The sequence below is a fragment of the Oncorhynchus mykiss genome, chromosome 10, assembly GCF_057628025.1.
Source record: "Oncorhynchus mykiss isolate SJ-2025 chromosome 10, ASM5762802v1, whole genome shotgun sequence".
In the NCBI taxonomy this organism is placed as follows: domain Eukaryota; kingdom Metazoa; phylum Chordata; class Actinopteri; order Salmoniformes; family Salmonidae; genus Oncorhynchus; species Oncorhynchus mykiss.
In genome coordinates, this window is record NC_143031.1 from 59,225,363 (window position 1) to 59,241,306 (window position 15,944).

Here is a 15,944-nt window from a genome sequence, read left to right on the forward strand (position 1 = left end):
GTTATTTTAATAATTTATATGTAATATCATGTTTTTTTTAACATATTTGAATATACAACAAACTGTTGATTCAATGTCCTTGTTAGTACCTGACAAGATTAATTCCCGCTGAAAAGACTTGGAATAACTATATTTTAACAGGCCACTGTTAAAGTGCTGTTATGTGTCTGACTTGTGATCTCCATGGGTGAAAGCACCAATGACACTGTGATAGCATTATGACAAGGAGAGCAATGTCCACTTTCCTAAAACAAAACAAAATAGTCCACCAACAAACACCATGATACTTTTCACGGTTATGACAAAGTTGTGTATTCTTGACAGGTATCCTTATGCTTTTGCTATAGCAATTGACATTAGTGGGCAAGTGAAAACAACTTCTGTTATAAAACTGTTTCCAGTACATAGTTACTTTTCCAAACACATTTGAGTAATTTCGGCAGACGCTCTTATCCAGAGCGACTTACAGTTTGTGCGTTTATCTTAAGGTAGCTAAAAGAGACATATCATATCATAGTCATAGTAATCAAAACATTTGCCTCGTGTAGCTATCAGCAAAGTCAGTACTAGTAAGAAAAGACAAGTACAAGTGTTAGTTCATGAAAGGTAAGGGTGTTTGTTTTTTCTTCTCATTATGTCATGACATTTGTTACGTCATGTAAATGACAATATCATCACACTGTTCAAGTCCATGCAAAACTATGGACAGTTTTTTAAATAGTGATACCCCAGAGAGTCAAGTCCGAGTCTAAGGGTTTCTCCTGTGCCAGAAGTGATGAACCAGCAGAGCGATCGTGGCCACAGCCACCAGAGCAGACAGGACTGATTGCACCACCAACTCAGTCAGGGTGATGCACCGGGCACAGTCACTGGAGTCTGAGTGAAAGAGACGCACAGACAATGAGAGTCACATTACGCATATCAATTGATCCAATATCAGTATGCTATGGATTGTCGACATACCTGCATGTTGCAGACAGTGCTCCTCAATGCTAAGTATGGTTGTCTGGTTACTGACCGGGTTGGTTGCTACACAGCTGTAGGTGTCACTGTTTTTTCCTTTAATTTCCAGAGGGAGAGACAGGTCGGCCTGATGGGGACTACTTGTATTGTTCAGTTTCTCCTCTCCTCTGTACCAGGACAAGGTTACCTCTTTCCCGTTCGCCACAGAACACACCACAAAACAGCTCCCACTGACCAACCAACTGTTTACTGAGGGATTATGTGGGGTGTTTCTGATGTTAGGAGTAGGCACTGAAGCTGGGACACCAGGAGACCAACAGTTATTACAGTGATTATTGGGCACAACATTGACTAAAGGTCACATTTATCATGAACAATGAAGAAAGGGAATTTGTGGATTTACCATGAACAATGTAACTCTGATTTCAGATCTTGTTCGATATTGATTGAAAACTGGTCTAAAACATACTCACCGTAGACTGTGAAAATGATATTGTGGTAGGTGACCTGTTCACTGATGATTTGAAGCTCATAAAGTCCAGAGTCGTTGATGGTGAGGTTTCTGACGGTGAGAGATCCAGTCTCTCTGTCCAGATGTAATCTGCCTTGGAATCTCCCTTTGTACTCAGTTATAATTTCTCCTCTGAAGGCCTGACTCTCAACAATGACTATCTCTGGACGGACTGGCCCAAATAGCCAAAATATCTTTGCGTCACTCTGTAGTTTGGCAAGTCCCGTGTGTAGCGTGACAGTCTGCCCTTCTCTCCCTCGCAGTGGCTTCACTTCCGCCTTCAGATCTGAAACACAGTAACACATTTGGTAAGTCACCCACCTAGTCTAAGAAGAGTTCACACGGCAGGGGCCTGAGTCCAGACCACACAGGAAGAGCCAAGCTTACTCTTTGTGAACAGACAGGAAATTCTAACAGCTTTGACTACAATTTTCAACACGGATATTTTTGAAGTGCTGAATAGACAATCGCCATTGCTCTGTCTAAAAAAAGAAAAATTAATGTGGACATTTTCTTGATTCATCAAAAAAACACCATATTTTAAGTACACAATAGGATAAATGCCACACCAATTAAAGTTGTATTCAGGTATTATATTATGTGCATCAGTAAAATGGGAACACAAAGGACATTTTAGATGATACAGGCTTATTCCCTCTTATTGCTACCTTTAGTATTGTTTTTAACTGATATCTTTCAAACACTAATAAGAATAGTTTAAATACTTTGATTTAAATCAAATATCCACGTCATAACAAAATAACAGAACATAGCTGTAAAAACCTGTTTAAAAAAATGATTTAAGCTACCTGCCATCAAGAAAAGCAAGAGAGTAGGTATTAAATAGCGTACCATCTTCTTAGTCAGTCCAACATCTATCTGGTCGTAACTAAACTGATAAGACCTATTTCCAGTGGTCTTTGACTTCCTGTATACCCACAGGGGAGGCGGAGTCACCTCATCTACAACCTTAAAATCTCTCAGTTCACATATGACTACTGTATTAGTTTCCACTGGGTGGCATAGATGATGTACAACAGGGGCGGCAGGTAGCCTAGTGGTTTGAGCATTGGACTAGCAACCGAAAGGTTGCAAGATCGAATCCCTGAGCTGACAAGCTACAAATCTGTCGTTCTGCCCCTGAGCAAGGCCATGTTCCTAGGCCATTATTGAAAATAAGAATTTGTTCTTAAAACCTCTTGGCACACACCGATCCCTTTAGCGGGATCATTTTTGTCAACATCCGCTGAATTGCAAAGCGCCAAATTTAAATTAAAATGAAAAAATATACTAAAAATATTTAATTTTCATGAAATCACAAGCGCAATATACCAAAACACAGCTTAGCTTGTTGTTAATCCACCTGGCGTGATATTTCAAAAAAGCTTTACAGCGAAAGCAAACCAAGCGTTTATGTGAGGACAGCTCTCTCAGCAGACAAAACATTACAAACAGCTAGCAGCAAAGTAGATTGGTCACGAAAGTCAGAAAAGCAATATAATTAATCGCTTACCTTTGATGATCTTCGGATGTTTGCAATCATGAGACTCCCAGTTACACAATAAATGTTCATTTTGTTCGATAAAGATTATTTTTATATCCAGAAACCTTCATTTGGTTGGCGCGTTTTGTTGAGTAATCCACAGGCTCGTGCAGGTCACGAAGGGCAGACGAAAATTCCAAATAGTATCCGTAAAGTTCGTAGAGACATGTCAAACGTTTTTTATAATCAATCCTCAGGTTGTTTTTACAATAAATAATCAATAATTTTTCAACCGGACGGTAGCCTTTTCAATACAAGAGAGAAAGGAAAGGTCTCTCGCATGAACAAATCTGGGGACACCTAGCTATCCACTGACGCGATGTGATCATTCTCACTCATTTAAAAAAAATAAAAGCCTGAAACGATGTCTAAAGACTGTTCACACCTTGTGGAAGCCATAGGAAAAGGAATCTGGTTGACATCCCTTTAAATGGAGGGTAGGAATGCAAGAGAGGTTTCAGAATAACAGCACTTCCTGGTTGGATTTATCTCAGGTTTTCGCCTGCAATATCAGTTCTGTTATACTCACAGACAATATTTTGACAGTTTAGGAAACTTTGGAGTGTTTGCTATCCTAATCTGCCAATCATATGCATATTCTAGCTTCTGGGCCTGAGAAATAGGCAGTTTCATTTGGGCACGTTTTTCATCCAAACATCAAAATACTGCCCCCTATTAACTGACTTGCCTAGTTAAATGAAGGTAAAATAAAATTTAAAAAAAATGCTACCCTGGCCTTCATAAGACATTGATGGGTCTGAAATAGGGTTACGTTTTAATGACTTGTTGGACAGAAAAGGGACTTCAGGGACACCTTGGTGGTCTTTGACCATCAGTACCACTGGCCTGTCTATGCTCATGAGGAGTCGATGCTGTTTCAACTGTAACAGTTTGTTGAATTTGTGATCTCAACAATAATATCCACTGGGTGGCGGCATTGTACAAAGTAAAGGAGTATTCAAGAGTTATATCCATGGCTGTCTCTGTCTACCAAAATAAAGGCGAATTCACACACACTGTGTAAATATTGTCCATCATCATAATCATTATAATAAATATGTTCCACCATGGGTTAGTTTATTATGTAGAAATAAGTTATTTTGCACCTCTACTACCTGAGGTGAATTCAGAGAATATGAACGATGCTGACACATTCCAGATCAATGTTTTATTAGAAATGATGTCCTTTACAGTAAGACAATGACAGGTCTGCATTGGATGAGTCTCACGCATAAGCATTGATGTTTGTGAATTAAGTTCATTGGCAATGCAGCAGATTTTTTTACAAAAGAAGCATCAATCTACATACATGTGTTATGTACAATGAAAGCAATGACATAACATTATTTATTTAACATTATTATTTATATAACATATTTACTTCAGAAGCGTAGGCTTTTTAAAAGTCTTCTGAATCCTGACAAAGCTGTGAGAGTGACTGAACCAAAAACACGTTGAGTGATCGAGAAGTCGGATAGAACTGAACAAACCAGAACAGAATGGTAGAGTAGAATTGAATAGAATCTCCCCAAGTAACATGTTGTGCAGCACTACACAGAAGTGGTACTGGGGCATGTGATGAGACAGTCAGGGCTGAGCCTGAGAGTGTCTTTTTTGTCTGAAGTAATGAAACAGCAAAACAGTCATGGCCACACCCACCAGAGCCGACAGAACCAATCGTACCACCAACTCAGTCAGGCTGATGCACCAGGCACAGGAATCTGAGAGACAGACAGACGAGACAGACAAACGGACAGAGAGAAAGAGAGAGAGAGAGAGGAGTTACTACAACTAGGGCAGACGTGTTCAAATAGCTGCTTCTTAAAATGAATATCCCATCATGGATTATTGTCATACCTACATATTGAGGACAGTGCTCCTCAACGTTGAGTTTGGTTGTCTGGTTGCTGACTGGGTTGGCAGCTACACAGGTGTAGATATCTTTGTCCTGTAGCTTTATCTCTAGAGGGAGAGACAGGTTGGCGGAGGAGAGTTCGGGGAAGCTAGCCTTGGTCAGTCTCTCCTCTCCTCTCTACCAGAACAGGGTCACCTCTCTCCGGGTGGCCACAAAACACACCACTGAACAGCTCTTACTTCGATGGACTGACTGGTAAACGGCGAGGTTCCTGATGTGAGGAGTAGACACCGGAGCTGGGAAACCAGAATGAATAACACGTTATTTAAGTACATCGACACATAAAAAAAATGCATCGGTAAAGACACACTCACTATAGACATTTAGATTGAAACTCTGGAATGAGATCTCCTCGCTGATGATATGTAGCTTATTAAGTCCACAGTCGTTGATGGTGAGAGATCCAGTCAGAGTATCCATCTGCAGTCTGTCTCTGAACTTCTCACTATAGTATGTTCTGTTCACACCCATGCTCAGCCGAGCTATTCTTTTTCTCTGGACTGACTGGACCATATGCCCATAGCGTGTGATCGCCTCTGTGTAGTTTGGTACGTCCAGTGTGTAGAGTGACTGTCTCTCACACTCCTCGTCTCACATCCTTCACCTCAGTCTGAACAGAACTCTTCAGATCTGGGACACAGCGAAACAACAGTTACTCACCTGAAATGGGTCAAACCAGAGTTCTTGCATCAGGGGCCAGAGCCCAGACCATGCATGAAGAGCTAAGTCTACATAGAGCAGGGACAGGATGTGTTTTCTAAATGTTCATTCGATTTTGCTGGGCTACTAAAATCATTGCTACTTAAAGGGGAAGTTCAGTATTTTTCAACTTTTAGTACATACAGTTTAAAACATGTCATAATTAATTAAACATTTTTACTATTCATTTATTGCAGATAAAGGGCCTGGTTATAGGTTTAACCCTGACATCCTGCCGTTTCCAATTCCACCCCGTGGTCAAGACATCCTCTCTTGCTCGTAGGATATCCCACACAAGCCTCAGCTCCGTAAGTTTTCCTGGCACAATGTCGTTCACATCCAGACAGGCTTTGGAAAATACATACGAACTAATCAATTTTTTTGTAGCACCTCTACTATATCTGTCATGTTACTGCGGTCTTTTTTTTTTTAAGTCCACAAACATGTGTGTAAAGTGTACACTTTTGTTTCACTGTAGATTTGTTTAAGACCACCAAGAAACGCCTGATTTATCCCACAGCATTAATTAATAAGCTGGGTAGAAAATGATTTGTCTAAGTCATAAGTAAGGGCCTTTCAAAAAGAGTCTGTCATGATTGACTGTGACAGCCCCCACCCTGGAGAGCAGCTCTCCTTTGATCCCCCTTCAGGGAAATTACTATGTTCTGCACAGAGTTAGGTAAATCCGCTCTTTGCCCCCCTTACATTGGGGAATAAACACCTAGCTGCTCTAAACATGGATGTTTTTTGGTGTCTCTAGGTTCATCTCTAGACTGCTGAATGAGGCCTGTTACAGTTTACTTACATAACCTTTAAAAAGGAGTTTGTGAAGACGTTCAGTCCTGGATGTATGTAAAACATATTTAGATCTGTATGTAAAACACACGTATTGCTTGTTACAGAAGACTACTGTTGTACATTCATCCCTGTTACACCTTTATGTGTTGGCTCTCTAGGTCTGTACATAGTGTGAAAAGTGGTTTCCCTAAAGTTGTTACCCCCTAAACCTGAATCTGAAATTAACTTTGTGATCTTTTCTTACCCTTATTACTTTGGGGTTCTAATCTACCTCTTTCAAAACCCTCACGGTGTACATGCACAGAGCATCCGTAGGCTGGAGCCACTTGGAAGCTCGGTGCATGTGCAAATAAAGAGAACTAAATAGGAAACTCAAGAGTGTGTTAGGCCGAGAAACATTATTTAGATGGTTGTTTTATTGTTGTTGAAAGCTTGAAAAATAACACACCCTCTAACACGTGACAACAGGAACAGGAAGTAGTGGCCGGATGCCCATATTTGGGCATGTACGCATCATCCGGACATAGGGTCATAAATCAAAATTTTGACCCCGTGCCGTTTACTTTATTCTCTCTCATCTGTATCATGTGGCTTTAAAGCTCAAATTCTCTCTACTTGATTTCTACCACTAATCTTCTCTTTAATTGATATTTTACATTTTAATACTTTGAAGCATAATCAGAAATCAAATAACCCTAGAAACCAGAAAACAACAGAACATGTTGTGAGACACCTGTTCAAAAATCCCTTTTCAGTTTACCTGCCAGCAAGCAAGGCACGAGAATAAGTATCAAGTATCGTGCCATCTCCTCAGTCAGTCCAAAATCTATCTGGTCGTAACTAGACTTATTTCTGTTTTTGATTTTCAATCACTTTGTCTGTCCCCACAAACATAGGAGATGCGGAGTCTATTCATCTACAATCTCTCTGTTCATTATGATGTAGGTCGAGTTCTTAAAGACGTTGCATTGCATCAACTAATTGTTGCGTGCCACTTTAATCGACTGCCCAGTCCGGGCATCAGATAGCTATAACACGTGACGTGGTTAGCTGGCATGCGTCTGCAATGTAGTCAGCCAGGAATGCCACCAGGTGGCAGCTGGACTGCAGAGTGTGAAGCACTGTGAAACAGCAATGAGTAGTGAAACAACTGTTCACTGCTTTTCCTCTTGTCAGAAACGGTGAACATGTAATGTCCTATTATAGCATTTATAATTCACTTAGCTGTGCGTCACATTTTCCATTGTGTCATAACAAAACAGTGAATGATCTTCACACTCACTCTCCTCTCGCCACCACATTACCACAAGGTCAAAGATCCCAATCGGGAAATGAAACAGTGGTGGAAAAAGTACCCAATTGTCATACTTGAGTAAAAGTACAGATACCTTCATTAATAGGAAGTTACTCAAGTAAAAGTGAAAGCCACCCAGTAAAATACTACTTGAGTAAAAGTCTAAAAGTAGTTGGTTATAAATATACTTAACTATCAAAAGTAAATGTAATTCCTAGAATATACTTAAGTGTCAAAATCATTCCAAATTCCTTATATTACAGTTTTTCTCGATTACTAAAACACAATTTCTGAACCCTTGCTCCATTTCCTGAAAACATTAACCACAAAACCTCATCTTCAAGCACTATTTGTATAACCTCTTGCAAAATGAAACATTCGCCTCAAAACAGTTTTACCTGTGTTCAAAATCAAACACTGCTCTCAAATCATAAACAAAGTGATCAAAATGATATACACTCTCAAGCAGTCAGTAAACAATTCACTGAAAAATAGAAAACACATTGTTCAAAACATACAATTCTCAGGGAGAAGTACATTTTTAATCTAAAAAAAAATATTCATATTTTTCCGTCATTATCTTTTGATGAACGAAAACATGCTCTATCAAAGTAGCTCAAAATTGATCAGAAATTACCCCTATTTTTCCAGTACTGTACCCTGCAATCTCACAAACTTGTCCTTTGTCTCTGTGATACTGTAATTCTTGTTCTTTGTTGATATGAACCTGCAACCAGTCACAATCTATTGAGCAGTCAGTACTGTTAATAAATGGAAAGCACAATGTTCAGGGCCATACAATTTGTCCATTGTACAGTATGCAGCCTACAATGCACTGTACTACAGTATACAATACTAAAAGGGTCAAAAATCAAAGGAGTAAACATGTGATCAATGTGCTTCTTCTTGTCTTTGGGCTGGGTCAGGCCAGAGCACTTTGTCGACATCACAAGCAATATTGTCCCTCCTGAGGCAACGGGAGAAGAAGCCTCTTGTATCCAGCCCTGACATGATTCCTCACCTATTTCACCACAGGCTAAATCCATGGCTTGCAGCAGATTTACTCTGGTATAGGGTTGTCTATCATACACTTTCTATCTCCAAGAGGAGAAACACTCCTCAATCGGATTCATGAAAGGCGAGTATGGAGGGAGGTACAAGTTCATAAACTGCCCATTGATGTTAAACCATTCCCTTACCTGAGCAGCTCGGTGGAAACTGACATTTCCCACACTATCACATAGGTGGGAATGGGATTCTCATTTAACTCTTGACCCTGCTGCTCTTGAACCTGCTGCTCAAATAAAATATTTCTTAGATTGGCAATCAATCTTAGAAGGTGCTGGTCAGCCACCAATTGTGAAAGTTCTCCCACTTAAAAAGATGAGAGAGGCCTGTAATTTTCATCATAGGTACACTTCAACTATGACAGACAAAATGAGAAAAAAAATCCAGAAAATCACATTGTATGATTTTTAATTTATTTATTTTCAAATTATGGTGGAAAATAAGTATTTGGTCACCTACAAAAGTTTATCAATACTTTGTTATATACCCTTTGTTGGCAATGACAGAGGTCAAACGTTTTCTATAAGTCTTCACAAGGTTTTCACACACTGTTGCTGGTATTTTGGCCCATTCCTCCATGCAGATCTCCTCTAGAGTAGTGATGTTTTGGGGCTGTTGCTGGGCAACACGGACTTTCAACTCCCTCCAAAGATTTTCTATGGGGTTGAGATCTGGAGCCTGGCTAGGCCACTCCAGGTCCTTGAAATGCTTCTTACGAAGCCACTCCTTCGTTGCCCGGGTGGTGTGTTTGGGATCATTGTCATGCTGAAAGTCCCAGCCATATTTCATCTTCAATGCCCTTGCTGATGGAAGGAGGTTTTCACTCAAAATCTCACGATACATGGCCCCATTCATTCTTTCCTTTAAACGGATCAGTCATCCTGGTCCCTTTGCAGAAGAACAGCCCCAAAGCATGATGTTTCCACCTCCATGCTTCACAGTAGGTATGGTGTTCTTTGGAGGCAACTCAGCATTCTTTGTCCTCCAAACACAATGAGTTGAGTTTTTTTACCAAAAAGTTATATTTTGGTTTCATCTGACCATATGACATTCTCCCAATCTTCTTCTGGATCATCCAAATGCTCTCTAGCAAACTTCAGATGGGCCTGGACATGTACTGGCTTAAGCAGGGGGACACGTCTGGCACTGCAGGATTTGAGTCCTTGGCGGCGTAGTGTGTTACTGATGGTAGGCTTTCTTACTTTGGTCCCAGCTCTCTGTAGGTCATTCACTAGGTCCCCCCGTGTGGTTCTGGGATTTTGCTCACCGTTCTTGTGATCATTTTGACCCCACGGGGTGAGATCTTGCGTGGAGCCCCAGATCGAGGGAGATTATCAGTGGTGTTGTATGTCTTCCATTTCCTAATAATTGCTCCCACAGTTGATTTCTTCAAACCAAGCTGCTTCCCTATTGCAGATTCAGTCTTCCCAGCCTGGTGCAGGTCTACAATTTTGTTTCTGGTGTCCTTTGACAGCTCTTTGGTCTTGGCCATAGTGGAGTTTGGAGTGTGACTGTTTGAGGTTGTGGACAGGTGTCTTTTACACTGAAAACAAGTTCAAACAGGTGCCATTAATACAGGTAACGAGTGGAGGACAGAGGGGCCTCTTAAAGAAGAAGTTACAGGTCTGTGAGAGCGAGAAATCTTGCTTGTTTGTAGGTGACTAAATACTTATTTTCCACCATAATTTGCAAATAAATTCATAAAAAATCCTATAAATGTGATTTTCTGGATTTTTCCCCCTCATTTTGTCTATCATAGTTGAAGTGTACCTATGATGAAAATTAAAGGTCTCTCTCATCTTTTTAAGTGGGAGAACTTGCACAATTGGTGGCTGACTAAATACTTTTTTGCCCCACTGTATATGGCCCGAGTGTAACATGGTGATGTAGAACACCATGGTTGCTGATAGCAGCACAGATTGTGACATTGCCACCTCGTTGACCAGGGACTTCAACAATGGCCCACTGTCCAATCATGTTTCGGCCTCTCCTTCTCCTCTTTGTTAGTTTGAGGCCTGCTTCATCGACAAAGATGAACTCATGGGGTCTGTCCAAGGATTCCAAGTCAAACATTATCTATGTAGAAATAAAATATACTGTATGTAGAATTTTGTAAGTCGTACAGAGACATTGCTATACTGTAGAGTACAATTAGGCTTCTGATTCACATACATTGTATGTACTGAAGAGTAATGTCATTCACATAGTATGTGTTAGTACTGTAGACAATCTGGATTACAGTAAACGTTTCTGAATGTACACTTACTTGCACATACTGAGCTCGCAGTTCTTTCACCCTTGGTGAGTTGCGCTCAAAAGGTACGCTGTATACTTGTTTCATTCGCATCCTGTTACGATGGAGGACACGGTCAATTGTGGAAATGCTCACACTGTCGACTCCCTGGAAGTGTGTGTTGTCTCGTATCACTCGTTCCTGGATTTCTCTGAGTCGTATTGCATTATCTTGAAGGACCATGCCAACTATAATGGCCTCTTGCTCCCGAGTGAATATAGCTGTCCTTCCACCTGCAAGTGGCAGCCTTGCAATTCTACAAAACGTAGTTGTGCAGTTACAAAACATATTCATGCAGTACAATACATACAGTGATTAACTTTACAAATGTCTTTTGAAACAGCTGCTTATAGTGTAGTACAGTAAATCTGCAATTACAAAAACACAGCAGTATACTGTACCTGTTCTCTTCTCTGAATGTCCTTACTATGGTGGACACAGAAAATCAGCTCAAAATGGGTTGCACTCTAAGTCCTGCTCCCCTCATTGTCAGTCCATGGACAAGAACGTGGTCTATAACTGTTGCTCGAATTTCATCAAGTATTTCCACTCTTTGTCTTCCTCTTCCTCTTCGTCCTCCTCTTCCTCTTTCTTGCCCTCCTCCTCTTCCTCTTCACCCACGAACTCATCCTCTCACATTGTTTATTCTATGCATTCTCAGACATTCTCCTTCCCACCTTCAACAACCTGTTTGCTGAACCTTCTTATATTGGTTGTGTCGTATCATTTGAAACAGGTTAAATCAATTTTGAGTGGTTGTGTTCAATCAATGACATCAGTGTTTACCAGTATGGATGATATGTGCATTCGAGTGCAGAATGTGTTTTGAGAATGAGAATGTGGTTAGAGTTTTGCTGAAAAGTCTAAGTGAGATCTGCAAATTGTGTTTCACCATGTGAAATGGTTGAAGGTATTGACAACAGACTGCATAATAAGCTAAATGAGTCCAGGCAACTGAGAACTTTGTTCAGCCAATGGGTTTTAGTGTTTTAGCAATTGAGAAAAACTGTAAGCAAAGCAGATGGCACCCTTTTCTGTTTTTTTATTATGTAAAGACAGCCAGGGGCACACCCCAACACTAAGAAGACATCAATTACAAACGATGCATTTGTTTTTCGTGAGTCAGCCATACCAGAGGCAGCAGGGATGACCATGTGTTCTCTTGTTCAGTGCGTGAATTGGACTATTTTCCTGTCCTGCTAAGCATTCAACATGTGACAAGTACTTTTGGGTTTCAGGGAAAATGTATGGAGTACAAATAATATAATTTTCTTTAGGAATTAAGTAAAAGTAATCCAAAATATAAATAGTAAAGATACCCCTCAAAAAATACTTAAGTAGTACTTTAAAGTATTTGTACTTAAGTACTTTACACCACTGAATTAAACCAATCATCTTTTTTAATCAAACCAATAATCTAGGGTCAGTTCACCCACTTATTTTCCCACCATCTTTTCACCTGGCTGATAAACAAAATTCAAATCATACACATTTTGTCTCTCTCTCTGATAATATTTTTACCACAGATTTTTTTGTGATTTATCTGAACCATCTCTCACTCTCTCTCTCCTCTGCAGCCTCACACACGTCTGTCTCACCGTGTTTTACCCCCACCCACCTTCCTTCCTTCCCTCCCTGTTCGGTTCTTTTTTCTCTCTCTCTCTAACTGATTTTTGTACACATCTGCAAAGAGCCCCCGCTCTTTCAATCTTTTCTCTCCGTCTCATTCATTCAGTTGTGTTTCCCTGTCAACTTCAGAACCGATCGATCACAGTGATCAGGTGAGTTGAACACTTTGATTTTATGTCATGTTTATTTGTTTGATAAGCCTTTGTTTTCTTTGTCAGGTTTGATGCTTTCTGCTCACTCTGACCATCTTTCTCTGGGCCTTTGTCGTTGATCCTTTCCTCCAATCTCTCCATCCTCTCCTTTTCTCTGTTGTCCATTTCTACATCTCCTCCCGATGTCCACACCTTTCGCCCCCAACCCCTCTCGACCCCACCACTTCAAAAACATAAAATTTAAAAAAAAAAAACTTTATTTAACATGGGGAAGTCAGTTCAGAACAAATTCTCATTTACAATGACAGCCTACCGGGAACAGTGGGTTAACTGCCTTGTTCAGGGGCAGAACAAATTTTTACCTAACAGCTTGGGGATTTGATCCAGCAACCTTTCCACTAGGCTATCTGAACATGACAGTGTTTGAGGTGGCACATTATGTGACCACACTTGATTTCTTCTTTTCTCATCCTGTATTCCACTTCCTATTTAAGCAGGACTTAATATTTCCATTGATGTTCTTGATTTCCGTTTTTTCACGGTTGAGAATTGACCAAGCTAATTTAGCATCGTTTTGGTTGTGTTCAAGAAGGATTTAGACTCCTGAGGATGGACATAGTCATTCTAATCCAATCCAACTTTGTTTTATCAGTTGGAAACATGCACAGACACAATCAGTTGTCCGTTTTAGAAATTCATGTTGGTTTGAGTGTTGGATTCTAATAGTTCTCTGTGGGCTGGGCCTGGTTACCACAAAAAAGCTCAGCAATTGAAGCACCACAGAGATTATACTGACAGAACAGATGAGGTTATATGGTCTATAGTTCTGCTTTATTACTTGAATTGAATGAAAGAGAGTAAATTGGCCATACAGTGGTTATTGACCTCTTCTGTGTGCCGTTGTTCAGGAATGTAGAGAAGGTTAAAGGCTTTGCAGTGATCTAAATCTTCGGTTACTTAGTGTTTCTGCTTTCTTAAGGGAAAATTCAGCCATCTTGAATCTGCGATAGTAATGTGAATGTTTAGACTGGGCGTTCTCTCTCTTTTTCCTCTCATGGACCTTCTTCTGCTAGTTGCATGCGTTGTCAAATGGTGGTTCAGTTTGCAAAACGAGGGAGGATGCAGGACAGGTGGCTCAGCCGCAAAAGCAGCCTTTAGTTCCTGTTAACAATAGCTTCTGGAGCACACCGCCATTTCCTGTGCATGCGTGCGTGTGCATGCTATCACACCTTTGTGTTTCCGATGCATGAAATAAATCTTAACATAAATATTAAGTCCCTTTTATTGTACACTTAAAACAGCAAATACGTTGTAACCTACATTGGTGTTCTGTTTCTTGTTCTCATTCTCCACCTCATATGAGTCATTTAGGCCTGTGTTACATTTCTTCCTATCACCCACCATGTTAGGCTGACATCACCTTATCTTCCATTTCTCTCTGTCTCTCTCGCTCTCTCTCTCTCAGTCACAATGAAGGCCAATATCACCCTGGCGCTGAGCATGCTCTCTCTGGTCCTCTTGATCTTCGTCCATGAAGCCACGCCTGCCTCTAATGGAACTTTGAACGAGAACACACAAACTGAAAAGACGAGCGCGAGAGGTGGACCTTTAAATGATACCAGGAACTCCACTGACCAATCCACACCTGAGAAGCATGACAGAGGAATGCATGGTAATCATTCTGGCATGACAATAGCCCCCCCGAATGGTACACCCACATCCACAGAGAGTCAGACATCTGCAACATCAGGAAACACAACCCAGCAGACTGAAAAGACCACATCCCCCCCACTCACTAAACAGACAATCTCTACGTCTCTTCCCAAGACCTCCCCCAGCACCTCAACCACTCCATCCCATAATAAACCCTCACCTGCTCCGTTAAATACAGGGTACATCGTGGTCCTGGTCCTGGTCATCATTCTTCTCCTAGCAATTACCGTGCTGTGCTTCTACAAGTGGAACAGCCGCCACTCAGGCCAGGATGGCTCCGCCCCTCGGCTGTTATTGGGCGTCAGGGAGCGCATGAGGGGCAGGGTTAGAAGCCTGGAGGATTGGCTGGGGCTCAGCCTCTGGCCCGGGAAGAGAGTGGTGGAGGGGGACGAGGAGGAGGGAGAGGGGGGGAAGAGTGGAGATGGAGAGGCTGCTGCAGGAGCGAGAGGGGGACAGGATGAAGGAGATTCCTCAGACGACTACTCCAGTTTAGACGGGATTGACCTCAGCGAGAGAGCCAAGAACCTAGAGGATGATGAGAAAAAGGAGGTGTTGAAGAGTGGGAGCGAGGGAGGCCAGTATAACATGAAAGGAGAGAGGACTGATGGAAGGAAGGAGGGTGGTGAAGAAGAGCGAACAGGGGAAAACTCTGGTGAGGGAGATACTTGTGACCTCACAGCACTGTAAGGAAAGAGGGAGGAAGGGGTTAAGAGTGGGATAAAATAAAATGGTTGAAGATGTTAATTTTGTGACTCAATTCACTCTTCCTATGGAGTATATTTTTCATTTAAGCGTGTCAATGTTAATTTCAGCCAAATATAGTTTTTTGGTAATCCCTGTTACATTTGTGTTTTAATAAACGGACTAATAGATTCCTGCTTCTAATTTATATTACACACATTTGCACAACTCCCTATTTCTGCTAAAATAAGTTGATGTTGAAAAAAAGTGTTCACGTATATTTGTTTGATTTACAACTGCACCTACATTTATTTTTTTAAACAGATATTGAGATTTGTCACTTCAAAGTAAAAGATGTCCTGGACTAAATTATTCTGAATTATAATGAATTTGGTTGGAGGTAGGTGAGTGTGTGTAATGTCTCTCACCTGTGGTAAGTTGCAGTTGCCTACTAGGTAAAAATATCCATTCAATCAGTTTAGTAAAGAGAACAAGAGAACATTCTGCTGCATTAACCTCCATTGAAAAAGTGCAAGGGCACCAAAATACAGTATAGAAAACATTAACACCTGATCTTTCCATGACAGACTGACCAGGTGAAAGTTATGAATACATTGATGTCACTTGTTAAATCCACATCAAATTATTGTAGATGAAGGGAGACAGAAATAAAAAGTCATTTTTT

The 15,944-nt window shown here is 40.8% G+C and overlaps 2 protein-coding genes across 2 annotated transcripts; one reads left to right on the forward strand and one right to left on the reverse strand.

Moving 5' to 3' along the window:
- On the reverse strand, positions 1-5,403 carry LOC110534356 (SLAM family member 5). Its single transcript, XM_021619161.3, has 6 exons — positions 5,247-5,403; positions 4,875-4,979; positions 4,673-4,738; positions 1,437-1,760; positions 964-1,260; positions 1-876 (listed from the first exon to the last, which is right to left on the reverse strand). Exons 1-6 carry the CDS (start codon positions 5,401-5,403, stop codon positions 749-751), a joined length of 1,077 nt encoding a protein of 358 aa, XP_021474836.3. The 3' UTR covers positions 1-748.
- Positions 5,404-12,194: 6,791 nt separating this feature from the next.
- On the forward strand, positions 12,195-15,450 carry LOC110534358 (uncharacterized). Its single transcript, XM_021619165.3, has 2 exons — positions 12,195-12,865; positions 14,331-15,450. Exon 2 carries the CDS (start codon positions 14,336-14,338, stop codon positions 15,263-15,265), a length of 930 nt encoding a protein of 309 aa, XP_021474840.2. The 5' UTR covers positions 12,195-12,865; positions 14,331-14,335; the 3' UTR covers positions 15,266-15,450.
- Positions 15,451-15,944: the final 494 nt, after the last annotated feature.